Genomic DNA, 25,946 nt, shown 5'->3' on the forward strand with positions numbered 1-25,946 from the left:
TCTCAGTCTAGTACTAGTTGTATAGAGCAAAATTGAATATAAAACGGCGGGCTAGACACATCTTTGTGCACACACACACACACACCAGACAAGAATGTTAGAACAAAGACGAAACAGAGCTGTCAGTATGCTCTTTATACCAAAACTCATAATTGCCTCATTGGCGGTACAAAGTGTTGCAGGCTTTAGTAGCAGCTCACAATCTGACGATGAGGCACCTCTTATTCGTGAGCTGCAAGCAGCCCCCTCTCGGTTCCGAATCTATGATCCTCCGGTGGATGTTTCACACTTTGTGGGCGTACAACAGCGTGATAATGTCGGCGCTGAGCATAAAATCCCGCTTGCTTTGGCTTATTTGAAGTACAAACACGGGATTCAGGCAGAAAATGTCAGAATTACGGCTTCCGTCACCAACGAAGACACAGGAGTCAGTTATGTCTATGCCCGCCAGACAGTTGATCGGGTCGACATGCTCGATGGCGTCGCCAACATCAACATTGATAAGCACGGGAGGGTCATGTCCTCCTCCCAAACATTCGCACCAATCCACCAAGTGCGGAAGATAATGCGCTCCGGGCATGGTCGTCTGACAGCTCGCAGTTCTCAATACGACTCGCTTAAAAGAGCATTAAAGGCATTGAGTAAGCGCGTCCAATCAGAAATTAATGACGAGGAACTCAGTAGGGTTCATATCTCGGAGGTGGAATCAGAAAAAACTCAGACCCCCAAGTTCATCATCGGAGGGATCCCTACCAACACTGCCGTCGACGGCATAGCCACGGCGCAGGAGTCGATGATGCGAAGACCAGATGGTTCTTTGGCCCATGTATGGGATTTTATGCTCGAACAAACAGACTACTCGTGGAACGCGAGAATCAGTATACCAACGGGAGGCGTTGAGTCGCTTGTTGATCGGAGATCGCGCTCTGGTAATTACGCTCCACGCTATAGAGTGGCTACAGATGAAGTCGATAATCCCAAATCCGCAAAGTCTTCAACTAGCAAGAATCTACAGAGGCGGCTATCGTACTTGGCGATACCTATTACCAGGCAAAACCCTGGTGATGGGGTCGACTTTATTGTTAATCCGGAAAGCGCAGCAAGCCCCAATGGCTGGGTTACTACGAACACAACCGCGGGCAACAACGCGATAGCATTCAAGGGGACTCAAGCTGGCGTTGTTTCGGAAACTAGTCCCGGCACCTTTGCCTACGACTTGGACGAGAGAGATCCCCCTAGCGCCCCCCAGAATGTTGGCGCCGCTATTGTAAATGCATTTTACGTTGTTAATAGCATCCATGACATATCATATATATATGGGTTTACGGAAGCCACTTTTAACTTTCAAGAGGACAATTTCGGTAGAGGGGGGCTGGGAAACGATCGCATCACTATTTCTATACAGGATTCCACCGACATCAATGAAGTAGATTTTGCAACGTCTGCAGATGGACAGAGTGGCGGACTTCGCCTCTCTATCTTCAATCTCACTAATCCATATCGTGATAGTGGTTTAGAGAACGACCTGATTGCCCATGCGTGCGCCGTCGGCATTGCAAATCGCCTTACGGGTGGTGGTACTGCAGCCTGCCTCCAGAGTAGTATTTCAAGAGGACTGGCAGTGGGTTGGGCCGACGCATTTGCGGATTGGCTAGAGCAGACCGACTCTATTTCAGACTTTACGCTAGGCGCCTATGTGACTGATAACCCACAAGGCATTCGATCACACCCTTACTCTAGAAGTCCGGCTGTCAACCCGCTCACATATGAGGATGGACCCCCTTCAGCGGAAGTGCATCATATTGGAGAAGTATGGGCGAATATGTTGCACAACGTCCTGGCTGCTTTATCGGATAGTGACGGCTGGAGTGATAGTTTCTTGACTGATTCTACTGGAACCTTGGGCAACGTTGTGTTTATGCACCTGTTCATGGACGGCCTGAGCATCCAGCCTTGCGAGCCTACCTTCATTACCGCTCGCGATGCTTTCATACAAGCCGATCAAAACAGGTACGGCGGCAGTCACTACTGCGTCATCTGGCGCGTGTTCGCGAACAAGGGACTTGGATTTGGTGCCGCCGAGGATAATGTTAATGAATATTCAGTCCCACCAGGCTGCTAGTTATCTAATACTATCCTCTCAAATTGGACTGGTCATAAAGTGCCATATCAAAATGGGAGCGCCTGGCTGTGCACCAGCGATCCGACAGAGACCCTGACGAGTCAAGCGGGCGCATATCCCGAGGCTGAAGAGACTTCCAATGGTGCGAGTAATGCACAGAGCAATAGTCGATCTTATATAGTTGTTTTAATTTTATTTCAGTTGCCATCAAGGTGTCTAAAATATTATTCCTTCTTTTTGACGGGTACTATGAGGGCCGTGCGGTGATTCTTTGTAGTGACTGCTCCTGTTCCGGAATAAATCTCCAGAGATCTACACTTTCTTTGTGTTGCTGAGATTAGTCGTCACATTCCTCCTCACAGATTGTTATGACAGAGATGACTACAGTTTATGGAGTAAATACCCAGCCTCGACAAATATTTAAACAAGACTTGCGCCTGACTATTATCTCTCTCAAACAGCTCCCTCTACACTTCCATCGGGCCCTCTACACCCGCCCAAAGGGCCTCTATCCGAGACATCCATTATTCAAGATGTCCTGCACCTAAGCGAAGAGTCATCAAAGCTCATATGTTGGACGCTTGATCCAACCGAGCTTACTATGTGGCTGGTAATTGCTCATCTTCGTCATTTTACTGTGTTTGAGACTGACATAAACCCATTGATAGGCGCGCATTGGGAACCAAATATCCTTCTACCTAACCCTGAGCAATATCGATCCCAACCAGGATGCCGAGCTCCCGTGACCAGTTCCTCGGGTACTGCGATATCGCAACGCAGCCATTACAGCTGGGGAAACCTTGACGAGAAATTTGATGAGGTGACATCTCAAATAACCTCGTTCACGTCCATGATGGACAAGGGAAACTGGGGCTGGGCGATGAGGCGGCGGGGCCGTTGCAGCTCGCTGACATGCATCGCATGGTACTACGGGGTCTCACTCCATGAAGTTGGAAGAGTCCAGCTCCTGGGCACAAAACGGGATTTGCATCTCCACTAGACCCTGTTGAGGCCTCTGGCTGAGGGACTGCAGAAGGGGAAGACGCAAGTCCTCTCTGCTCCCAGCTGTCGCAGCAACATCTAACGTTCAGCGTGAACTACCCAAAATCAATAATCCAAATTAAATATCCAACATTTTGAGTTAAATTCTATGTACGAATTGGCAGAATAATAACAGTGGCTTTGGCGTTTTGGAGCGATTTCTCAGCCATGGTACATACTCTGTGAGATGTCAAGCCGTAGCAGCAAGGCTTGGCAGGTCTTTCCTAAACATATCTGAGAGCTGTGGCGAGATTAACATTTCAGAGGATCAGCAAAATCAAGACGGTTCTTGGCGTATGGGAGCAGTTTTATAACGATGAAGGAACCTGCTTTTTCTGCATGATGTTGATTCGAAAGGGAGAAGGGAGATGAATCTATATTTTAGGACTTGGGACGGTCTTTATGCTAGAGAAACTTTAACCTTTTTTATAAGCTACAATGGTTGGAATACAGTGGGCGATCACCATTTTTGGAAGGAAGCTTTGAAGATAGTAAAAAGTTAGAGGATAAATATTGATCTCTCAGTCCTCTTTCGTTTTCAATAGCTCGCAACTCGAGCGAATATACTCGTTACAATGATATCATTTGCTTATCAATTGCTCGCCGACGCCTCTAATTAACGGTGTGACGGGTGCTAGATAGATATTATGAATAATATTTTTGTGCATGAGCATGGATATTCCCCAGAGAAATGAAACTGCGTTTATAAGGGTAAGAGGTGTATGTCTATGGTAATATCCTTTTTGCACGCAGAAGCTGAAAAAGTCTATGTGTTATAGCCCATCGTCTCCTATATGTAACTGCCCCATCAGGTATCGTACCTACTTATACTCAACTACATGTACTTATACACGATCGCCTCAACAATAACAAAGTTCATAAATGAGGATCCGCTGGAAAGATAGCACCCCAACACCAGCAGAAAACTGATAGCCCAATATAAATAGCGGGCAGAGAACTGATAGTCCAAGTTCCTTTTACCACTCAACTACACATCACAAAGGCCAAACTTTTCAAGAAGCTGGCATAATACTCATTATCCTTCATCAGAATAGGCAACGAAGAGATGATTTCTATCCAGTGGATATTCGCCGTTGCATTTACGGCTTGGACGTGTCTTTTTGCCACAGCGACGGCGACACCAGAAGCTGAACGTGCGGTACGTATTTGCGCCTTTCTGTCACTACCTCTACTACCTCAACCTGCTTCTATTACCTTTATTGTTTTTAAACTCATAATTCTGTGCAGTGCAGATGGATCTCCAGCTTCATGGCCCCAGAGTATATGGATTTTCCGAATACGACAGGATATGAACTCAGCAGCAATAATTATTTTACCCAGCAACAGCGCGGCTTCCGCCCTGCTTGCTATGTTCGCCCACACAACGCCACCGAAGTCGCCGTCATCATGAGAACTCTCGTCCAAACAAATGCCACGTTCAACGTCAAGAGTGGCGGCTTCTCGCGTTTTGCTGGCGCCTCCAGCATCAACGGCGGCGTGCTCATCGATCTCGCCCGCATGAACAAGACGCAAATCATCAAGGATGGATCTACCATTAGCGTCGGTCCAGCTGTGCGTTACTATGATCTCTACCGATTCTGGGACGATATCGGGAACATGGGCATTGGCCCCAAGAATGGCGACTTGACCGTTGCTGGATACGTGCTTGGCTGTGGCTTTTCTTTGTACCAACAGAATGCTGGCTTCGCCTGTGACGACGTGTTCAATTTCGAACTTGTCACGGCAAAAGGAGAAATCATTACTGTCAATAGAAAGCAAAACAAAGAGCTAATGTCTGCCCTTCGTGGCGGCGGCGGTTCCAGCTTTGGTATCGTTACTCGCTTCGATATTCTTCGAGAAATTAGCCCGAAAACCTGGTGGCGGCATATCCGCTTTCCTGCTTCTATGAATCAAGAAGTGATGAAAGCGTATGCCTATATGACGAAGAAGCTTCTTGGATTCGATCTCCTCGGAAATTCTTTTTTGATAAGCTCCTATTCGGAAGACGATGGAGACTACGTAACCGACGTCCATATAAATTCTTTCGTAACAGAGTCTGATCTGGTTCAAAAAAACAAGCTGAAATTGGCAGAGCCTTTCAAGTCACTTAGAGGAGCCCTCGGGCATATCACCGAGACAAGTGGAGCTGCTAATATCTCACAAACTTTCAGTGAGCCTGCTGGCTTCCGCCGCTCGGCCTGGTCGACCTCGGTTGCCGTCGATAAACCCGAATTCCTAGCCGAAATTCTCTCAGAATGGCAAGAAATGGACCAAAAGCTCAAGAGCTTGCCAAATCAGAAAGGCTTCAGGTCAGAAATAGAATTTCAGCCCGTGTCAAAACGTATGCTCTGGAACACGCTCCGAAACCGACATAATGCCTTAGGCTTACCCGAGTCTCTGGGTCCGATGATTTTCGTCCTATTGTCTGTGCAATGGGCTGACCCGGCATTTGATGATATCATGGACATTGAGTGCAAGCGTTTCATTGACCAAGTTGATAAGACGGCAAAGAGAATTGGCCAGTACATCGGAGTCATACACATGAACTACGCTCATCCCAGCCAAGACTTTTGGGGGCATATTAACCCAACGTCTTATGATAGGCTGATGGCCACGGCGGCAAAGTATGATCCGGATCGTGCGCTCTCTAGGCTGTGGAGAGGTTATTTCAAGTTTGATAATGAGACTGAAGGATAGAAGAGTTTGGAAATTTTAGACATGGGGTTTGGACAAAGAGTTTATTTGGAGCTTGACGAAGAAGGTTGTATTGTATATATTTTCAGGAGCACAACCTGTTGGCATCTAATGGAAAGCAGTGCTTATAGATATATGTATCAATTGCTTCCACTGCATGCATAATATATCCTTTTGTTTTATACCTTTGGGATTTTATTCCACCGCTTTCTTAATACTTAATAATTATTTACCAACACGTTTATTTATACACTTGTAATACCCAAATCCTGTTCCACTGCATCGTATGCCTCCTTTAACAACCTCACCATCTCCTCAAGTTCCTCCTCTGTTGCAGTCAGTGGCGGCGCTAGAATCGAATGATCGCCGTTAATGCCATCGATAGTCCCTGCCCCTGGATAGATGGCCAAGCCACGATCGTGGGCCGCAGCATGTACCAACTTGCCAAATTTGACCTCTGGCTTAAACGGCTGTTTCGAGGCCTTGTCTTGTACGTATTCGATACCCCAGAAAAAGCCCCTTCCGCGGATCTCTCCCACGTATTTTGCATTTCCGAGAGCAGACCGTAATAGCTTCTCCAAGAAAACTCCTTTGGCCAGACCCTTTGCCACTAGACCGTCACGCTTCATAACTCGTTGGACAGCCAAGGCGGCTGCGCAGCCCGTTGGGTGAGCCTGATAAGTCTGGCCGTGAACAAAGGTTGCCGTTCCCTTTGTCAACACATCAACAACTTTTTGGCTAATTAGGATTCCTGCAATAGGCGCATACCCTCCTCCGAGACCTTTCCCCAGCGTAAGCAGATCAGGTCGCACATCACCTTCTGGCTCAAAGGCAAAGTATGTCCCCATCCGGCCACTACCACACATGATTTCGTCCAAGATGAGCAGTATGCCATATTTATCGCACACTTTTCTCACACCTTCGAAATACCCTCTTGGAGGAGTGATGCACGCCGCCGTGGCTCCTCCTACAGTCTCCGCCACGAAAGCAATGACTGTTTCAGGGCCCTGCCGCTGGAATTCGTCGTCCAACTCCTGTACCAGTCTGGCGGCGTACTGATCCTCGGTTTCGGTGTCTAACTGGCCATGGTATGCATATGCCGGGCTAACATAACTGACGTTGTCGAGCAACAAGGCGCCCTGATATGGGATTTTCCTAGGAAGATTGCTGCTCACACTCATGGCACCAATTGTGCCGCCATGATAAGCCTGCCTCCTGGAAACAAACTTTTTCCTCTGAAGCTGGCCATTTTCAAAATGATACTGCCGCGCCAGCTTCATAGTTGCATCCATGGCCTCGCTACCAGAGCAGAGAAAGAAGGCCTTGGTCAAGCCAAACGGCCGACTCAACTCAGTGAGTTCGTTGGCCAGTTCTTCAGCACTAGAAGTTGTATAAGTCATGGTGTGCACGTACGCGACCTCAGAGACCTGTTTTATGATTGCATCTTGGACTTCTTTGTTGCCATGACCAATGACTGCCACGGCAGCGCCGCCACATCCATCGATAATGCGAGTGCCATCGGCGAGAGTAAGATAGATTCCTGAAGCGGAGACAACTTGATGCGGGCGCTCGACGAGAGACCGGTGCATGAGACCGGGTTCTCGAGTTCCGTTTAGCGCGGTATAAGAGACGGTGGAAGAAGGCATTGTGGCTGAAGTAGCTGTTCAAGTTGTTTCAAAGTTACTATTATTTTGAAACTTGTGCTATTTCTTAAACATGATAACTAGAGTAGTACACAAATTATCTCTTTCTCGAAAACAGTAGCCACCTTAGGACACATATATATACCAACACTGTATACGGCGCGAAAGAAGCTCAGACTAAAGCCAATAAAGAGTTGTGGATATGACTCCGCACTCGGAAACCATCTCGGCTCCAGTCGGTCGGCGTGGGTTTCCCCATGTTCGTAGGGCGCATATGCAAACGATACCAAAAGGAAGAAGAAAAAAATAGACTTGATAGAGTAACATGACGTTCATTCTAATCTATTGGTTAAGCGCCACCAGTTTCGCCAACTGCGGCGACAACTAGGATGTTGATCCTTCAGAAGAATCTTAAACAGTCATCGCTTGCAAAAGTCGTTTTGAGTCGTCAAGTCGAATAGGTAGGCCACAACCGATCTTATCGCTATATTCCCCACCACCAGATTCCCAATCTGTTTAGTCTTTGCTTTTCCTATTCAGCAACAATAGTAGTAGCAAGTGCGGTAATGTTATCGTAAACAATCTCCGTTATATCCATACCTTTGCCAATTATTTCTCTGAGTCTTTGTTAGTCATTCATGAAATCTTAATGCATCCTCCATTCCTCTTTAGAATCCTCGTTGGATCCGTTTCCACAAACCTCGCACAATACAACTTCAATACCTTCCACACTTCGTAGCCATCCGCCGTCAAGCTCACTAAGTCATTCATATGCGCCGAGATGTTGAACTTGATCAACAACCCCAGCATCTTGCCCTCACGGATTTCGTCCATCGTCTTCTGACTGTTGTGCCAGCAGCTCACATGCACCTCCTGCGGTACCTCCTCTAGTGCCGCCTTATCGAAGCCCGAGACGTCAGCGATGGCCATCATGATGCTAGACCAAGTGGCCCAGTTCTCCGGCCCGATCAGCTTGAGGTCATCGGGCAGGCGTGTAACATCGAGGCCCTTGAGCGTGGGCGCGCGCGGCAGCTTTTCGGGGATCTTGAAATAGGTTGTAATTTGATTGTAATTTGTGGTATGTTGAACCTTTTGCAATTTGAGGGAGGTTTTGACGGGAATTTTGGACCTATTGCGAGCAACGAGTTGGTTGTCAGGTTAGCTTGTGGGCGAGACTTGAGACGGTGCGTGTGGCGTGGCATTGTATCCATTAAGCTTACCTAGGGGAGATGGCTTTGACTGATCGTTTAGGCGTTGGAGTTGTTGGAGGAGTTGGAGTTTCCATCGAAGCTGTATATTCTTATGATGGCTCGAAATGATTTTTACAGGATTCCATCTTCGCTGCCCATCGCATCAGATGCACATATAATATGCGATGCCGTCTCCACCAATCCGCCGGCAATTGGGCAGCTGGGCGTCGACTCTCGGCATGCCACGTCTACAAGGCATATATACGATACTATCAGTATTACGGCCCATAATCAATCCTCCTCAACTTCATCGTCATCTTTAAAGAGTAGAGCGCTGTATGAGGAAAGTCTGCTATATAGCTTCATCCCACTTTGTTTTCCGGTCTCTGCTTCAATGAGTGGGAATGACAAATATTATTTATAAGACCCCTCGGTCTTTCGGCTCTCCGCCTGTGAGACCAAGTCGAATCTGTGGAGCCGGTCGGGGGCAAAGTCGCAGCGACTAAGACCCGGATGGCCGCATCAGTAAAGATTCAGCAAAGATTAGTTGACTAAAATAATTGAAGCAACTATTACCGAAACATCGTTAATTAGTATAAACTAGCCTAATGACTCGTCTGCAAAAAGATAAAAAGAGAGATGCCGCGAAAGAGTCGCCGGCTCTCTCTCCATCGTGACATCTTATGTAAGTCCACTAGAGGAAACGAAGACAAGAAAGATGGCAGCACAAGTATATTCACAAGACCAGCTCACCCGCTATCTCGAGCACATCTCTTATCCGCGCTCTCAGCACCCCAGAGATGAGCTCCAATTCCTCAAGGAGCTTCAAGCTCACCATCTTGCTCGCGTCCCCTTCGAATCCATCAGCCTTCACTACTCGCCGCACCGCACGTTGTCCGTCGATCCAGATGATCTCTTCCAAAAGGTCGTGGAGAAGAGCAGAGGTGGCTATTGCGTTGAGATGAACAGCATTTTTTGCGACATGATGAGAGCCTTGGGATTCAATGTCATCGGCATTGGAGCCAGAGTGAAACCTGGTCCAGTATATCTCGGCATGTAAGTCTCCTCCCCCTTCTTCTTCCACTACTTATACCAGCTCCTCATCTAAACAAATCTCCAAACAATAGGACCCATAGCGCCAATCTCGTCACCATCAACCAGCAGCGCTATCTCGTCGACGTCGCATTCGGTAGCCATGGCGCATTCACGCCTGTCCCACTGATCGACGGCTACGAATTCGACAACATCCTCCCTCGCCGAGGCAAACTCGAGTTCCGCCCCATCGCCCAGTCCACCTCGCCTTCCACCCAATCTCTATGGGTATATTCAACACAAGATCTTCCATCCACAGACTGGACCGAGCGCTACTGCTTCACAGAAACGGAGCTCTTCCGCGCAGACTACGAGGTCATGAATTTCTACTGCAGCACGGTCCGCACAGCCGTTTTCATCAATAATATCTTTGCCTTGAGGGGAATTTTGAACGACAAAGGCGATGGGCTAAAAGGTGTGATGACTTTGTTGCGAAACGAGGTGAGGAAGAGAGTCGAAGGCGTACCGGGCTTGGAAGTGGTCGAAACTCTGGCGAATGAGGAGGATCGAGTGAAGGCGCTGAAGGAGTGGTTTTCGATACCATTGTCGAAGAGAGAGGCGATAGCGATTCGTGGCCTGCCGACCGAGCTGGTGCCTCCCAGGCCTCTATAATGGCTTGAAAGAAGTGACGGACTAAGTGGATAATATGAATTGATTGATGATACACTTTAGAACATCGGGGTTCTGCGTCGGCACTCGTGTCTTCGGGTATCGCGACATGCATACAATAGTGGGTAGCCACTCGAAAATACTTTACCACACAACATACACACTTTTCCTTTTCCCGATAACCGGACATCAGCCTCTATTCCGGTTGAGATTTCGATAGCCGTAGCGAACTATGCTGAGCACCTCACTGAATCTGGAGCAAGTGAACATCTTGTTTCACATGTGTTGCTATTTAAATAGCATCGTTGAATAAATCTTCAAAAATAAATATATGCATAAATTTGACTGCTGCCTTCGCGTACTACTTGCTAATACTATATTGAAACAAAACGTTCACGCAACAATGATTGAGACAATGAGCCACTCGAGCCTCAAAAAGCATGAAGCAGTCGCATATAATTGTGGCTCTATGCAGCGATTTCTAATTGATACTAGATTGTCTGCAAGAAAGAAACTTCTCACTTTCAATTTGGAACAAAAGGTGTAATCTGCATAGAAAGTTTGCCATCGTTGAAGGAAATCCTAACAATATATAGGTGTCACTACTTACTGCAGCAGACTTTTGGAGAACCTAGAGCATACTCCAGCATGACTATCATGACCAGGCGAGAATCTCACTGCTGTATATTTCGAAAGTTTGTATGTTGGTTACAAGCACTACGAGCAAAATTCCATCAAGCCGCTGTTTCCGTTTGGACACGGTCTTTCTTATACAACATTTACGTTCGCGAGACCCCAAATGTCGGCCGCTGCACTTACCAAGGATAATAGGATCAGAGTAACGCTACCTATCTCCAACACTGGGCCTAGATCGGGGGCCGAGGTCGTTCAATTCTACCTACGAGACGAGAAAAGTCGCTTACCACGGCCAGTTAAGGAGCTTGTAGCATTCGAGAAAGTGTCTTTAGAACCGGGCGAGATGAAACAAGTTTCTGTCAGCCTGAATAAATATGCAGTTGGGTATTATGATGATACGATTTCCAGCTGAATTGCAGAAGAGGGCTCATTTGAAGTCTTGATTGGGGATCTTCGAGTGCTGATATCAGATATGTCCATAATCATAGAAAGCCGTATGTTTGTCGCACTAACTTTACGAGGCAATCCGGGTCTTTTATTATTAATTACCCCTTCACATGGGTATTTCGATTAGTGGAAATAATTCATTTCTCGCATCATAAGGGATAGCCTTCAAGAAACAAGTTGTAGGCTACCATTGAATGAGAATATACACATAGTTTGGTTTTGCAATGTATGATTTTTGTCTTGACATGATAAAATAGAAAACAGATATTATGATGATTCTAAATCTTGAGGGTAAACTACACCACCAGACCTTCGAATTTCGTCCATCATCCTAGTTACTCTAGATGTTTCCGACAAAGGCATAGTGAAATTTTCAATCTTTCCATCCAAGATGTCCATGGCTACCGCGTTTGCCTCAAAGTAAAAACCGTTTCCAGGATGCTTAAACACGCGGACATCCTCGTCGTCTTTCCCATATCGTTGGATTCTGATAACTTCCGGCTTTGCTGCCATTGGCCCATATAAAGTTATGACGCCTTCGCTGCCTTCAATTCGACAGAATTTTTCTTCTGATTTCGTTTCGAATGAAGCACTAAGGATCCCGAGACACCTTTTTGAAGGGTAATTTACCACAATGACGACGGAATTGTCCACTTTGTCTATTACGGTCATAGAAGAGACTATGTCGGGGCAAAGTGCCTTGTCGCCTACTTTACCGTCCAGTATCACATTGCTTATTGCTAAGGGGTATATGCCGAGATCAAGGAGAGCTCCTCCCCCAAGCTGAAGGTTCTTAGTCCTTGATGTTGCGGGCAAGGAGGTCAGATCACAGCTAAAATCGCAGTACATGCGTGAAACTGTGCCGATAGCCTTTTCATCGTGAATTAGAGTATGAAGCTGTCCAACAATAGGTAAAAATCGAGTCCACACGCCTTGAAATATTAGTACCGGAAGAAATTTGATACGTATTATTGGATATAATCACCTTCCATCAAGAATACTTTTCTCCTTCTTGCCAGCTCAACTATTTCCCTCACTTCTTTAGAGTTTACTGCCATTGGTTTCTCGCATAGTACATGCTTGCCAGAAGAAATGGCAGCCAAGCAGGCGGCTTTGTGCAAAGAGTTTGGTATGCCCACATATACAATATCTACCTCGTTGTCCGCATAAAGGTCTTCATACTTCACATATATGGTAGGGTGTTGAGCGCTATTTAAAGTGTCTTCGACGAATCGTGTTCCCTTTTCTACAGTAGACGAACCAATGGCTCGGATGACATGCTTAACAGGAGTTGAAGCATCGCGCTGAGCAATCACTAGATCTCGTACGAAGAGCGTTGATATATTTCCAGTGCCTAATGTATGCAATTAATGATGTTTCGACATTACATCCTCTGTCTATACATACCAAGTATCCCCCACCTTATAGTGGGTAGGATCTGAGATTCACCCATTGTATCTTTCTGTATTCGTCTTCGACAATAGTGAAGACCAATACAACTAATACCAAACGCAATACTGAAAATGATAAGAGTTGTTTTCTGGTTGAATATGGAAATTGAATCTATTTCATAACATAACACTAGCGCTGAACCTATTATTTACAAACGGCAGATTCTATCGACGTACTGTAATACTTCGGCTTGGTAGTACTAAGCATCGCTAGAGCTTTCGGATCTCGTCGGATCTCGTCGGCATTCGCACCACGCTCAATCTTGCCAGTTATTACATAGTTACTCGAGACTACCTACGAAATATTAGTTCAAGTGATTATTAATTATCTAGGTAATAAATCGGTGTGGTTCGTGTTACAATATCTCATTCGATTCCGAATTCCGAAGCATGGATCAGGATAGCCGGCTGGAGCTTATCCCCGAAGTTCGCATAGAAGCTGATGGCCATGAGGGGGAGTACCGTCATTTTTGATATTCCTACTGGATAATTTTGCCGGAATTAATGTATCAAAGGCTATATAAGCAGCCTAGACAATAGCCGATTGGATTTTGCAGCATCTAGCTCATCCTTCACAAACAAAAAAAGACTATTTAACCACCAGGTTGTGGCAAGCACTTTAAGCTCTGCAATCTCATTATAAAATTTTAAAGAGGCTTATCATCATGGCTATCGAAACATACAAGTTCCTCACGCCAGAGCAAATCGAGCATTTCATGACCTATGGCTGGGTGTCTATTCCAGAAGCTTTTACCAGGCAACAAGCCGAATTATGGACAAAAGATCTTTGGGTCCGTCTCGGCTATGATAAAGAAGACCCATCCACTTGGGTTCTAGAGAAGATTAATATGCCAGTGATCAATGTCGTCGACGTCCGTGAGTTTGCTCCCAAAGCCTGGGGCGCAATATGTGAACTCTCTGGCGGCGAAGATCGGGTCGCAGAAATTTCTCGTCACTGGGGGGATAACTTTATTGTCAACTTCGGCAAAGAAAAACTCAAAGGGCGAATTGTTGGTCCTAGAGATCTTGATAATTGGCACGTTGACGGAGACAATTTCATTCATCATCTGGATTCACCTAACCAGGGCTTGCTGGTCATTCCATGTATTTCGGATGTATTGGAGAATGGTGGCGCAACGTACATATGCCCTGATGGAATCAGAGTAGTCGCACAGTATCTACACGATAATCCAGAGGGCGTAACGCCATACATGGCACGACGGGGTGAGGAAAAGAAGTGGCACGAGTTTCAATGGTTTTGCGACCAGATCAAAGACGCCAATAAGTGTAATCTTTTTCAGCAGATGACAGGAAAATGTGGTGATGTTGTCTTGATGCATCCTCTTATGATGCATTCTGCTTCCAGGAATGCTTTACATATACCTAGGGTCATAACCAATCCCTCCGTATGTTTGAAAGAGCCGTTCAACTTTAACCGGGAGGACCCAAGAGAATATTCACTCATCGAGAAGAAGACGTTGAAGGAGCTTGGAGTTGAAGCCTTACCAAATTGGAAGATCAAAGGTAATCGGGAAAAGCTTACGCCTGGGAGAGAGGCAATTCATGAAAAGATGAAGGAGCTTGAGTTGCGGAGGCTAGCTGGAGAGAACGTTGGCCCAGTGGCAGATTCTGGTGTGGAGGTCCACAGAGAGATTGTGAAGGGGTTGGTGTGGAAAGAGTCTGAACTAACGATGACTGCTCAAAAGGTTTAAGAGAGTGAGAATACATAGCATATAGCAAATACATGTTGCCACAACCACTTCGTTTTGCAATTCCTTGTGATATGTTACTCCAGTCATCTCCTCCCTATCATAAGGTATGCAGTTATCGCATCTACGTTCGCCCATAACTCTACAGACGTATCGTATTTCAGCTTTAGGTCCTCACTGAAAAATACTACTATATGATATTCTATAGATAATAGTCATTGTATCTTTTCGGATGAACTTCGTAGAAGCCCGTGCTATATTGAAGCTCATCTTGAATAGGACCAATATTCGCCTAATTGATTTACATTCTCAATATAGTCTCTGTATCTAGGTCTTGATAATATCAAACTAGACAAATTCTCAATAATATCATCACCTTGGCTTAGAACTGAGTCCAAAAGTCATCGGTTGTCTGTTGCTCTCCATATCCAGCAACCCATGTCTCAGATGTCATATCATACTGGGGAACACTCTCAAATGGAGCGATGTATCCTACCATAGCTTCTATTGAATTGTCATGATATGTCCCGAGAAATGGATATCCACCTATGGGTTCTTGGAAACGCGAATACTCTTGCTGCTCCAACTCTTTATCTGCCAATTCAAATTCTTGTTCCCATCTGGCAGTTCCAGTTTTCGATGAACGCCACACTGCTCTTCCAGTAGATAAAACATTATTTTCCAGGCTCAGCGGAGTATTCATATAGATATTAGACACCTCAGCTGATCTCCTTGGCGACGGTACAATAGGTGCGTCATGCTCTTCTGCATCATTAGCAGGCGGGTCTGTCTCAAATTGTTCATCAATGTCTTGGTAGCCACGTTGGCGCCGCTCGATGAGTTCTTGGCGAGAATGTCTTCGTTTTAGAGGCAACCCAGAATCAATAATATTCTCAGCAGATGTATGAGCGGCATCTTTCATAATAATCTTGCGCATCTCGCGTTGCTACATCATGTAATACGTCAGTAAGCAACTGACAAAGACTTATCCTGATTCTTCCCCCCTCCAACGGCGAGAATTTTGGTACAAAACTATGATATACTTACTACCGCAGCGATTCTTGGCACTCTATCGGCTAGTCTATCCAAAAACGAGATATTTGCTGCCAGTAAAGCAGATATGTCACTTGAGCCCCCATTGGCGGCACTACCATCCAGCTCATTTGACTCTTTCAATTTCCGGATAGCAATCATTGTTTTCGTATTTGAATGTACCAAAACAACTATTACCTGATCAGAAACAAATATATCTCTCATGTTCGTAATGGATCGCCAAAAGTTGCTCTGCGCAAAGGCTGATTGCAGAACTTGTCGGCGACAGGCTTCTATGAATGATGCATTTTCAGAGGTAATGCCAATTGACTCGCGAAACCCAGGCAGACTGAAGCGATACAAATTGCAGTGACACTCATGCCACCAAGATTTGAGTATGATGAATGTAATTTTTTGTGAAGAGTTTGCGTGGAGATACAAGTTGCGATTTGAGAATCTCAAATTTGAGGGAAGTCGTTGCTCAAAGTCTGATAACCTTTTGTGAAGCGTGGAAACCTGCCGCGTCATTTCGTCTAACTGATCAATCCGAGGAACGAGCTTCATGAATCTAGTAAGAAGGATAAGACAAAGATACTCAGAGCCATGATAAACTGCATCTACTCACAGAAGAATCTCACGCCATATCTCGAATAAGCCTACTAGCGCCGCAAAGCCACCAATGTTTTGGAGCTGTTGGTTTCCATTAAACGCTGCTAAAATATCTGTTTTGGTCTCGATATTGGCCATGTAGTAGTGCTCATTGCAAGGTAACCGCAATTTATCCATGGATTTAGAACACACAGAGAACTCCGCCACAGTCCCGGCAAGTAGTCGATCCATGATTCGGATGTTCCAAATGATGCGCCTCCGGCTCTCAATCTTACTGGGAGACCCCGTAGTTGATTCTACATTTATCTGTAAGCTGTATGCCAATCGAGCGGCCAATCCAACAAACATCCAAGCCTTCCCAAGGTTTCCACTGGAGTAATGATAGTTAGCCCACAACGTTAGAACCTGTAGATTGAGCATAGAATATGCACCCATGTTGGTCATAATGTAGTGATCAATGTCATTAGTCCACTGGGAGATTTGTATCGTCGCATCGTCGGCAGACCCGACGAAACGAAAGGCGGCAACAGCAATTGCTTTGAGGAGGATCACAGGAACCCTCTGCTCGTCAAGGTCCTGAAGAAGACTTCCTTGGTGAAGAAATCCATGATACGTCACGGGATAGACGTACTCGAAATAGGCATCGACATGCCTTCTTATCATATCCTTTGTATTAATAGTATCGTTGAAGGCGCTGCAGCACGATTAGACTTTGGTGTCATCTTGACACGTCGAAGTTGTATATTATATCTTACTGGCAGGCATTTTGGGTAGGCGATTGGCGAGATAGGTTGCTAAAGCGTATTTGAGACTCATTGGCATTTTCCGAGTCTAAAGTTGGTGATGATTGCGGCTGGTGATCTTCATTTATTACAACGGAATGTTGAGTTCGCGTCCTCGAGGGCCTGGAAGACCTTCGACGAGGATCGATAGCTTGTTTGGCGCCGCGTCTGGAGGCTGGATATTGACACACGAGCTGATGCTGTGAACATCGTCGACAGCCATTTGGGTCGCCGGAGCATTTCAGTTTCTGCCCGGCGCAATTAACACAAGCTCGCTGTACTCTTTCTCTTGGTATACCGGCTTCTGTCACATGTCTCGAGGAGACTACCGTTTCTTGTACTTGTATAGCGTTTGGTATATTAGCGTCTTGCTTCTATCTCAGCTACCACATATATCACATGGAGAACTGCAAAATACCTTGTTCAATTCTGGGTTCTTCGTACCGACACTCTACCCCACGTTTTGCGCAATTCGCACATGGGTTGGGAGCAAGGCTATCACATTTGACCTATATCACGTTGTCAGCGAGAGTTGGCAATTTGATGCACGAAGGCTTCGGGACCCGACGACCTTGCGTTTCAAACACACCCAGCAGCCTGCTCTCCCCTGGTGCCGCATGAGGTCGGTGTCCAGCTGCTAGATAGGACTCTCCGGTATTTGGATGCTTAACGCATGGAGCAGGGTTTACGTTTGGAAGATACAACGTTGAAATTGGACCTACGAGTTATCGGATCTGTGCTTAGTCAAGGGTGTGCAAAGTTGTCGACTAATACGCTCCGAAAGCCGAAGTAGCATCTTTCAATCTGCTTCACCAACCCCTCACCCCCACATTATGAGCTTCTCAATAGCCTTTGGGTCGCGATATGCGAAACCGACAAGCAGCGATACCCGCGAATTCCGACACTGACGAAGGCTTTCTTTTTGGCGCCAACCTCCAGCGCCAACCTCCAGCGCCAACCTCCACGCATCTCACCCGCAGTCAATTTTGGCATATTTACCCCGGATTTATGAAATGCGGAGTTCTGGGGTTCCAGTAGCCATGTATTTGTCGTAGAGTATCAAAATGTAGAATATCATGAATGTTTACAAAAAGAGTCTCAATTCTTCTCTCCTTCCCTAAGAATTTACACGAATAACTCTCGTCAATGGGGATTCCTGATTACCAGCGGTAGCAACAACCAGACTTGATTTTCGTTTTCTTGAAGATTTTTATAAAGTATTTTTGTCGGGTAGCTGTATCTATCAACACAAATTCAACGGCAATGGCTCCACCAACTTCTGCAGCGCCGCGGAGCGACTTTGGACTTACAAAGTTCTCAAACAACGCTCATCCAACATGGTGGAAAGATCCTGGGCTAAGACGACTCAATATACTGCTCCTATCATCTTTCCTCGGTTCCATTGCCAATGGTTATGACGTTTCACTCATCTCTGGTTTAGAGGCTATTCCACAATGGTTCAATGATATAGGGGGGCTAGAAAATGCGAATACGTTGGGTCTCCTGATAGCTGCATACGCCTTTGGGGGCATAATATGTTTCTTCCCTGCCCCTTGGGTAGTTGATAATTTTGGCCGCCGATGGGGTATCATCTTGGGAGATGTGGGAATAATCGCAGCTGTTGTAGGCCAGTGCTTCTGCAAGACTGCTGTCCAGTTCCTTGGGACCCGAATTCTCCTCGGGTTTTTTTCCCTCTTTAACTCTATTGGCTCTACCGCACTACTCTCAGAGCTCGCCCATCCTCGCCAACGAGCCGTTGTTGGAGCCCTCTTCAACACATTCTTTTTCGTTGGCGCCATTACAGCTGCGTGGACCTCATTTGGGACTCATAACCTTAACACTTCGTGGGCCTGGAGAACTCCGGTGATTACGCAGCTTTTCTGGACGACCGTACAACTCGTCTTTGTCTTGTTTACACCAGAATCTCCGCGATGGTTGGTAAATAACCAGCGGCCCGATGAAGCCAAGAGAATATTAACTAAATACCACGCCAATGGCTACGAGGATGATGAGCTTGTGAAAGCTGAATTTGCAGAAATTTGCGCTTCAATCGGGCTTGCACAAAGTACTAAGATTACCTGGGCTTCACTATTTGCTACAGCAGGTAATCGCAAGAGAGTTTTCATTTGCCTAGGTTTAGGTTTGGCGACTCAGTGGGTTGGTAATGGTATAATAAGCTATTACTTTGCTCCAGTTCTTGAGACTGTCGGTATAACCAATCCCACACAGCAACAGGGTATTAATGGCGGTTTGCAGATTTATAACTGGATCTTGTCAATTGCTGGGGCACTACTCGCAGAGAGAGCTGGTCGTCGAAGGCTATTCATAGTATCCTCTTGTACCATGCTACTATGCATGATACTCGTCCTGGCATGCTCAGCTGTCTTTGCCAATACAGGAAGCCACGCTGCCGGTACTGCAGTTATTGTATTTTTATTCTTATTTCTAGGAGGCTATGTCATTGGGTTCACGCCTATACCTATCCTCTACATCAATGAAATCTGGCCGACCGAGCTACGAGCCAAAGGCGGAAGTGTATACTGGTTTGCACAGACTCTTGCAGTTTTCTTTAATCAGTATGTGAATCCCATTGCGTTACGTCAAATCGGATGGCGTTATTACTTTGTGTATGTTGGAGTGTTGGTCGCGGTTATTGGTTTTGTCTATTTCTTCGTACCGGAAACAAAGGGCAGCTCTCTAGAGGAAGTTGCAGGCATTTTTGATAAACAGTATGCGAAAGCTGTTTCTCGCCCACAGGTTGAAGCTCGAATAAAGGAGGAGGAAGCTGAAATATCAACAGTTGAACAGGTAGTATAAACTATCAGAAAATGCAACTAAGAGCAGGCCTTTGAAGGTAATATCTAAAGCTAATTATATATATATATATATATATATATCTTATATGCATGTAGTTCTATAAGTCGTGCATGTATACCTTGTCATCACAGCTCTACATCCTCAACCACCTTCCAAACCTCATCCCCAACCTGATATTCACTCTTAAGCTTCGCATCCAGCAACACTTCTTCACACGGCAGCTTCCTCTCTCCATCTCCCAATCTCACAATCCTCCTCCATCCCTTCCCATCATCATCTGTCCACCCCCACCTCTCCACCACAAGATCCCCCTCACCAGGCCCATCCCTCACAAACACCTGCGCCCACTCCCCAAGCCTCACAAACATGCCCTTCTTCCCCGCCTTCTCATCCTCCATCATGAGCACTGAGCATACGGCTTTGTCCCCGCCTGTCTTCTTAGGCGGCGGGTCAAACCACATCTCTTCGTAATCTGTGTCCTTTCCGGTGGCGGGGTTCAACATTTGGCCCTTTTCAAGGGTGCTCAAACCATCTGGTTGAGCGTACATGTGGCCTTCATCGGGGGGCGCATCGACGGCGCGAGAATCGATCCAGTGTCTCCACTGAGAAAGAGAGTGACCATCGGAGATAACAGTGGAGGAAGAGAATCCGGCCATTGCCCAGTCCAGGCGACTCAAGGGTAGTACTTCTGTTTCTGCGATTAGATTGCAATTTTTATACGACATGGTAGGGATTTCTTAGTTTGTCTTTACCTTCATTGTCGGCCAATGAGTCCTTCCCATCGGGCAGCACCACTCTTAAATCCACAAACCTCTTCTCAGGAGAGGTCAATACTAGCGTAGTTGTCGGCTCGCTGGCTTCATCTGGCAGCCATCGGATGAACTTGCGAAAGGAGATGCTAGCCATGATAGCTTGCTGGTGGCTTTCTTCAATGATATGAGTGAATTATATGGTTCTTTACAAGGGCCCCAATATCAGATTTGTTGCTATGTGGCACATGCGAAAGGAACATGTAGCTTATATAGCTGTTTGCAGATCGATCTGGATGCGGGGTGAAGATGCCATGTGGAGAAACTCGCCCAGTAGTTCATGCAAGCGTTGATGGTTTCAAAGGGCGTCGGAGCCGAAATCTAAATTTACCAAATGCGGAGATTTTGCGAGGACGCGCCAATCCAATGAGAGATGGAGAAGAGGAGAAAGCTGCATTATCTATGCTGTTATCTCCAATTGAACGTCAAAGTCAACACCAGCATTGGAATACATCAGAACAACCCCTTATATGCATCGAAATGATATAAAAAGACAGAAAATTGCACAGGGACGGGGAATCCAAAATAATTTTGTCAAGCCCAGCCCAAAAACGGGCCATCAAAGGGCGACTTCTTTCACTTATATTCATCTCATCAAAAAATAATTAAAAGGTGCTCTTTAATCTGACCATCCACATCCGAGCGTAGATAGAGTGGTGGGGTATCTTCTTTTTTTTTTCCTCCTCTTTTTCCGATTTCTTGTTTCTTCCTTTCGTTTCTCATTCAACGCGCACAAAAATATGCTCCATATATAGCACGAAAAAATGTTCACTACATATACATATACACATGCAAAACTCCAATTACTGAGGCTTGACAAAGTGGGAGAGCTGGGTGGTAACGACCAGACCGGCAACAGAGGCAGAGGTCAGGGTCGAGAAAACGCCAGAAATCAAAGCAGACAGGGCAAGTCGGGAGACATCACCACCACGAGATGGCGCCAGCTGGCTAAGAATACCAATCTGGATACCCAGGGAGCCAATGTTGCCGAATCCGCAGAGGGCGTAGGTAGCAATGAGCTGGGAGCGGGGAGACAGGGTGGCGTAGTAAGGGTCGGTGGCCATGGCGTTGAAGGCATTGTACTCATTCTGCAGGTAACAATGGTCATTATCATATCACAGGTAAAGCGTGCACAATATATATGTTGGACAGGAGAGAAATAGGAGGCGAGAAGCGAACACAGATGGTAGTGGGATGGAAAATTGGAGAGTGTGATTGATTTGCAAAAGAGAAAACAGGGGAAACTTACGGTGATAACCTTCTCGGCAATAAGCTTGGCAACCTTGAGGATATCGCCATCGCGAGGAACACCAAGCAAGAAAGCAACCGGGTAGAAGACATAAGACAGGATAGTCTGGAGAGTAAGGGTGGGGTCGTTGATGTTGATGTAGTGGCCCCACCAGGTGAGAAGACCGTTGACGAGACCGACGGCGGCGAGAATGCAGAGAAGTGAGGCGATAATGGCACCACCAATCTTGATACCGAGCCAAGCACCGTTGGCAAAAGCGTGCAGGACATTTTCAGCCTTGTGCTCATCATCGTCGGGAATGACGACGCGACCAGCGGTGAGAGTCTCCTCGGTCTCGGGGTAACGCAGCTTGGAAATGGCAAGGGATGCAGGAATGGACATGATGCAAGAGGAAACAAGAGCCTCGGCATTAAGACCAAGACCAATGTAACCGACAAGCACGGAACCAGAAATAGTAGCAAAACCGCAAGTCAAGACCTGGTGAAGCTCGGCGTTGGTCATGTGAGGGACAAAGGGACGAACCAACATGGCAGATTCTCCTTGACCAATGAAGGGGGTGGCAGCAGCGACGACGGCCTCAGCACCAGAGGCGTTGAGAGCCCAGAAGATGAAGATGGCCACCTTCTTGATGAACCACTGGATGAATCCAATGTAGTACAAAACCTGGACGAGGGAAATGAAGAAGATAATGGCGGGGATAACACCAAAGAAGAACCAAGGGAGCGTGGCGACTTCTTCGGTAGTCAAGAAAGCCACACCATTTTCGGCGAAGCCAAGCAAGTCACCGGCACGGTCAGCAATGAACTTGAAGATGCTGTATCCGACACCAGTGCGCAGAACGAAGAGACCAATGATGTACTGGGCGAGCATGCCACCGATGACAGTCCGCCAGTTGACATGCTTTCGGCTCTTGCTAGTGATCCAGAAGGCAAAGAGGATGACAACGATGCCGAACAAGCTGACGGCACGGTTGGCACGAGTGTTGTCGGCGCTCTCCTCTGAGGCGAAGGAACCGACCAAGATGGCAGCAATAGCAACGGCAGCACCGGCGGGAGTGCGCAGATTGGGAGGGATGCGGTCGTAGACGACCAGAGCGGTGCGAGTCCAAACCCACTTGATGCCATTGGCCACATAGCGCGAGGGCACATGGAAGAAGACAAGGCGGATGGTGATGGCCAGCCACAGTAAAAAGGGAACCTCCCAGTTCTTGTCATCGCGGTGCAGGATCAGAGAGGCAATCCACCAACCGGTGAAGAGAAAGAAGATGAACAGGTGGACAAAGGCGCGCCAGTAGCGATAGGGAATACCAAAGAACCATTTCCGTTGTGAACCCGCATCGTCTGAGTCGACACCTGTGCGCACAATATCTGTCTGGCCGGCCTTTTCGTGATCGCTGTAGTCTGGTGGCGTGTGGTTATCATGCGCCTTGTCGATGCTGCGCGCGTCGTGGGTGTGGTCCTGGGTGGGCACGAGCGTCGGGTCCATGTTGGTGCCCCTGGTGTAGACGGCATCGTCGTGGCCAGCGGCATCTACACGGGCCGAGTGGTGCTTGTGCCCATGGTGGTGCTGGTGAGAAGGCTCGAGCGCCGGATCCGAGTTGTGGTGGATGCCCTCGGTGGTGTCGTGATAGGGAGCCACGCCAGCGTCGGGTTTTGAAGAGTCTGCCATTGTGTCTGTGTCTCTTCTTGGTTAACCCTTGTATGTGGAAGATTTCTCTTTTCTCTGCTACCTCTTCTTTTCGCAGATCTCGTCTGGTGTCCTTGACCTTGACCTTGGGTTGAGCAAGGAAGCAGGCAAGGTGTTGAAGTAGTCTTGGGTTCAGACTCTGACAGCCAGACCTAGACGAAGAATTTTTTTCTTATAGAGAAAGGAGGTAGAGAGAGAGGAAGAGCAGGTTAGCCAGCCGGGAGATGCTGTAACTGAACCTGGGAGGAAGCCCGAAGGAGCGGACGAATGACGACGTGACGTTCGAACCTGAGAATCCTGGGGAAAGAAAAGAGAAGCATCGCCAACTCGTGGGTCGACGCTCGAGTTTTTGTACTCGGAACCCCATCCGCATCAGTCGAGTCGCAGTCGCACGCGCACATGCTAGGCCGGGTCCTGGTCCCAGAGATTTCGAGCCCACAATGGCAGCGGCAACGCCGTTTCGCTGGAGATGGATGGAACCAGCCGACCCTTTGGTAGCATTTTGTGGTGAAGAAAAAAAAAGTGTGGAGAAGCCCTGGCTATGTCTGTCTTCGGCATGGATTAAAAGTTCCCATCATGCCTTTAGCGGCCTTTGGGGGGGTGCCCAGGGGGTGAGAGTCTGTAGCCTGGGAGGCTTCCAGAGGGGTCCAGCCTAATTGAGTAGCGCTGCGCCGAAGAAAAGGACGCTTGTGCGGTACGAAGTACAGCTTGGGGCACGCCACAGGGCAGGGGAGGTTCCCCACACGGCTGGTCGGTGTGCGCACTGTGCGCTACCTCGGCACCGACCTGGCGATTGATCGCTAGAATTTGATATCAGGGCGTCTGGATGGACAGCTCAAGCAAGCATCGCTTAAAAGATGAAGCCGTGAATAGGTATTATGTATGAGTGATACGCAATGCCAGGATCCGCATTTCAGCAGCGTTTAAGCATTGCCAATCACTGATGGAGCATATGTGAACAAGCACATGCATGCATGCAGCCTAGATATTGTCTTGAATCTCATAGCGCACTCACTCCTGTAATCGGTACATTGTTACTGCTAGAATCTGCATATGATTTAACCCAGCAGAGCTATCAGTAACAAGTACCTGTTCTCCAAAATTTTCCCCGCGCGTAAATTGCTACTGTCGCCCTGTCAAACTCGCTGTGCACCGTGCACAAAGTTATCAATTCCTACTGGGCCAACTCTGAAGGAACCTTTTTTCAGTGGCCAAGGTACTTCTGAATCTGCCAATCCGCAAGAGGGGTCACGCTTCTTGCTAGACCCGTCACCGAAGCATCGCACACTAATTATTTTCCAGAAGGAAAAAAAAATTTAAGGTAGGGGAGAAAAAAAAAAGGTTTATCGCGATATCGATCGCAGCAGTGCAGAGCGAGCAGCAGAAAAGGAGTGTCCACGCTATACCCCAGAGTCCAACATCAGTTCTCCATCTACAGGGAATCCAAAGTCAGCCTTTATTCTACACAACTCCGTATTCGAGACGCTATTGAAGCACTATCGCGAGCCATGATCCCAAACAAGAGACACAGAGGCATCACGGGAGGCGAAAAAAAACTGCGGTGACTTTATCAGTGGCGCCCTCCGATAAGTTCAGTGCAGAGTGGAGGATGGTTGGCTTCGTTTCTTCGCTCCAGGCCAGACCAGTCCAATGTTGGCCCCATTTTCTCCGCTCTCAGAAACGGTCCGCTAATCTGTCATGGGCTTCTCAGCAGACTAGGTATCAGTTCCTGGGTTGTACGATTAATGGCCAGCCAACACACGGTGGCATCTCTCGCATTCGCCCCCTACGCAAGATAAGAGAACGCAGGGTATCGTATCACGGACAGCATCAGAAGTGCTTGCACGGCCCCAGCCAGGTTGAGAAGCACGCCCGGTGAGCTCTGATCTGCTAGGATCAGTGGCGTCTTGAGACTCGTTGCCTGTTCTGGAAGGTTCACAGGCCAGCCACCCGCTGCAGCGGCCAGCCAGCAAGACATGGCTCTGGTAGTGGCGCTCCTTTCCGCAAAGGCTTGGGCTCGAATCTAGATGGTCAGAGATGATATGAGAGAGGAGGGGGTGGAGGAGCTAGAGAGCTGACAAGCTGATAAGGCCATCCAATCCGTGGCCAAGAGGCGGCTCTCTCGCACGGAGCAGCCAAGCCTACTAACGATGCCTGCTTAGCCTGACGAAAATAAGAATAAGGCCCAGGTCGTCATACTTGTGTGCTTTTGATAAGGCTCGGCTCGCGTAGCACACCCTGCAGCAGCAGTGCGAGGAACCTTTGCCAGTATCGTATCTACCCGTCCGCCAACCCTGTTCTGGCTCTATCAATCAGCGCTTGACGACT

The 25,946-nt window shown here is 47.3% G+C and overlaps 11 protein-coding genes across 11 annotated transcripts; 5 read left to right on the top strand and 6 right to left on the bottom strand.

The window, feature by feature from the left end:
• The first annotated feature begins 89 nt into the window (after positions 1–89).
• GGI43DRAFT_407936 (Fungalysin metallopeptidase domain-containing protein) lies at positions 90–2,369 on the top strand. The gene has a single exon (XM_083206303.1). It carries the CDS (start codon positions 95–97, stop codon positions 2,120–2,122), a length of 2,028 nt encoding a protein of 675 aa, XP_083059489.1. The 5' UTR covers positions 90–94; the 3' UTR covers positions 2,123–2,369.
• Positions 2,370–4,570: 2,201 nt separating this feature from the next.
• GGI43DRAFT_423578 (FAD-binding oxidoreductase) lies at positions 4,571–5,860 on the top strand (the record flags this gene model as incomplete). The annotated part of the gene is made up of 1 exon (XM_083208260.1): positions 4,571–5,860. One exon carries the CDS (start codon positions 4,571–4,573, stop codon positions 5,858–5,860), a length of 1,290 nt encoding a protein of 429 aa, XP_083059490.1.
• Positions 5,861–6,029: 169 nt separating this feature from the next.
• On the bottom strand, positions 6,030–8,223 carry GGI43DRAFT_407938 (pyridoxal phosphate-dependent transferase). The gene is made up of 2 exons (XM_083206304.1): positions 8,101–8,223; positions 6,030–8,032 (listed from the first exon to the last, which is right to left on the bottom strand). Exon 2 carries the CDS (start codon positions 7,501–7,503, stop codon positions 6,103–6,105), a length of 1,401 nt encoding a protein of 466 aa, XP_083059491.1. The 5' UTR covers positions 7,504–8,032; positions 8,101–8,223; the 3' UTR covers positions 6,030–6,102.
• Positions 7,935–9,383, bottom strand: GGI43DRAFT_79192 (uncharacterized protein). Its single transcript, XM_083210318.1, has 3 exons — positions 8,721–9,383; positions 8,201–8,629; positions 7,935–8,117 (listed from the first exon to the last, which is right to left on the bottom strand). Exons 1-3 carry the CDS (start codon positions 8,783–8,785, stop codon positions 8,033–8,035), a joined length of 579 nt encoding a protein of 192 aa, XP_083059492.1. The 5' UTR covers positions 8,786–9,383; the 3' UTR covers positions 7,935–8,032.
• A 25-nt stretch (positions 9,384–9,408) lies between these two features.
• On the top strand, positions 9,409–10,394 carry GGI43DRAFT_384834 (arylamine N-acetyltransferase family protein; the record flags this gene model as incomplete). The annotated part of the gene is made up of 2 exons (XM_083203567.1): positions 9,409–9,746; positions 9,818–10,394. 2 exons carry the CDS (start codon positions 9,409–9,411, stop codon positions 10,392–10,394), a joined length of 915 nt encoding a protein of 304 aa, XP_083059493.1.
• Positions 10,395–11,741: 1,347 nt separating this feature from the next.
• On the bottom strand, positions 11,742–12,927 carry GGI43DRAFT_384835 (Gfo/Idh/MocA family protein; the record flags this gene model as incomplete). Its single annotated transcript, XM_083203568.1, has 3 exons — positions 11,742–12,406; positions 12,460–12,828; positions 12,882–12,927. The coding sequence occupies 3 exons, from the start codon at positions 12,925–12,927 to the stop codon at positions 11,742–11,744; spliced, it is 1,080 nt and encodes a 359-aa protein (XP_083059494.1).
• A 607-nt stretch (positions 12,928–13,534) lies between these two features.
• GGI43DRAFT_407944 (uncharacterized protein) lies at positions 13,535–14,684 on the top strand. Its single transcript, XM_083206305.1, has one exon. The coding sequence runs from the start codon at positions 13,591–13,593 to the stop codon at positions 14,635–14,637; it is 1,047 nt and encodes a 348-aa protein (XP_083059495.1). The 5' UTR covers positions 13,535–13,590; the 3' UTR covers positions 14,638–14,684.
• Positions 14,685–14,955: 271 nt separating this feature from the next.
• GGI43DRAFT_407945 (uncharacterized protein) lies at positions 14,956–17,762 on the bottom strand. Its single transcript, XM_083206306.1, has 6 exons — positions 17,629–17,762; positions 17,476–17,566; positions 17,031–17,397; positions 16,292–16,969; positions 15,682–16,234; positions 14,956–15,580 (listed from the first exon to the last, which is right to left on the bottom strand). The coding sequence occupies exons 1-6, from the start codon at positions 17,674–17,676 to the stop codon at positions 15,017–15,019; spliced, it is 2,301 nt and encodes a 766-aa protein (XP_083059496.1). The 5' UTR covers positions 17,677–17,762; the 3' UTR covers positions 14,956–15,016.
• Positions 17,763–18,320: 558 nt separating this feature from the next.
• On the top strand, positions 18,321–19,874 carry GGI43DRAFT_428265 (general substrate transporter; the record flags this gene model as incomplete). Its single annotated transcript, XM_083208937.1, has 1 exon — positions 18,321–19,874. The coding sequence occupies one exon, from the start codon at positions 18,321–18,323 to the stop codon at positions 19,872–19,874; it is 1,554 nt and encodes a 517-aa protein (XP_083059497.1).
• GGI43DRAFT_79246 (uncharacterized protein) lies at positions 19,849–20,947 on the bottom strand. The gene is made up of 2 exons (XM_083210319.1): positions 20,627–20,947; positions 19,849–20,562 (listed from the first exon to the last, which is right to left on the bottom strand). Exons 1-2 carry the CDS (start codon positions 20,778–20,780, stop codon positions 20,000–20,002), a joined length of 717 nt encoding a protein of 238 aa, XP_083059498.1. The 5' UTR covers positions 20,781–20,947; the 3' UTR covers positions 19,849–19,999.
• A 265-nt stretch (positions 20,948–21,212) lies between these two features.
• On the bottom strand, positions 21,213–24,225 carry GGI43DRAFT_407948 (Na+ dependent nucleoside transporter C-terminus-domain-containing protein). Its single transcript, XM_083206307.1, has 2 exons — positions 21,933–24,225; positions 21,213–21,771 (listed from the first exon to the last, which is right to left on the bottom strand). Exons 1-2 carry the CDS (start codon positions 23,598–23,600, stop codon positions 21,487–21,489), a joined length of 1,953 nt encoding a protein of 650 aa, XP_083059499.1. The 5' UTR covers positions 23,601–24,225; the 3' UTR covers positions 21,213–21,486.
• Between the last annotated feature and the right edge of the window lie 1,721 nt (positions 24,226–25,946).

Source organism: Trichoderma evansii (genome assembly GCF_050947405.1).
Source record: "Trichoderma evansii strain SZMC 28006 chromosome Unknown GGI43scaffold_13, whole genome shotgun sequence".
NCBI lineage: Eukaryota > Fungi > Ascomycota > Sordariomycetes > Hypocreales > Hypocreaceae > Trichoderma > Trichoderma evansii.

Coding starts and splice junctions, on each gene's coding strand:
- GGI43DRAFT_407936 (XM_083206303.1), top strand. CDS start 95: ATGTTAGAACAAAGACGAAACAGAGCTGTCAGTATGCTCTTTATACCA.
- GGI43DRAFT_407944 (XM_083206305.1), top strand. CDS start 13,591: ATGGCTATCGAAACATACAAGTTCCTCACGCCAGAGCAAATCGAGCAT.
- GGI43DRAFT_79246 (XM_083210319.1), bottom strand. CDS start 20,780: ATGGCTAGCATCTCCTTTCGCAAGTTCATCCGATGGCTGCCAGATGAA. Junction 20,563..20,626: donor CTCATTGGCCGACAATGAAG/GTAAAGACAAAC, acceptor TCGCAGAAACAG/AAGTACTACCCTTGAGTCGC.
- GGI43DRAFT_79192 (XM_083210318.1), bottom strand. CDS start 8,785: ATGGAAACTCCAACTCCTCCAACAACTCCAACGCCTAAACGATCAGTC. Junction 8,630..8,720: donor GTCAAAGCCATCTCCCCTAG/GTAAGCTTAATG, acceptor TGCTCGCAATAG/GTCCAAAATTCCCGTCAAAA. Junction 8,118..8,200: donor TTGAAGTTGTATTGTGCGAG/GTTTGTGGAAAC, acceptor ACAAAGACTCAG/AGAAATAATTGGCAAAGGTA.
- GGI43DRAFT_407945 (XM_083206306.1), bottom strand. CDS start 17,676: ATGCGGCACCAGGGGAGAGCAGGCTGCTGGGTGTGTTTGAAACGCAAG. Junction 17,567..17,628: donor GGGTGTGTTTGAAACGCAAG/GTCGTCGGGTCC, acceptor AACGTGATATAG/GTCAAATGTGATAGCCTTGC. Junction 16,235..16,291: donor ATATGGCGTGAGATTCTTCT/GTGAGTAGATGC, acceptor CCTTCTTACTAG/ATTCATGAAGCTCGTTCCTC.
- GGI43DRAFT_407938 (XM_083206304.1), bottom strand. CDS start 7,503: ATGCCTTCTTCCACCGTCTCTTATACCGCGCTAAACGGAACTCGAGAA.
- GGI43DRAFT_407948 (XM_083206307.1), bottom strand. CDS start 23,600: ATGGCAGACTCTTCAAAACCCGACGCTGGCGTGGCTCCCTATCACGAC. Junction 21,772..21,932: donor TTGCCGAGAAGGTTATCACC/GTAAGTTTCCCC, acceptor TGTTACCTGCAG/AATGAGTACAATGCCTTCAA.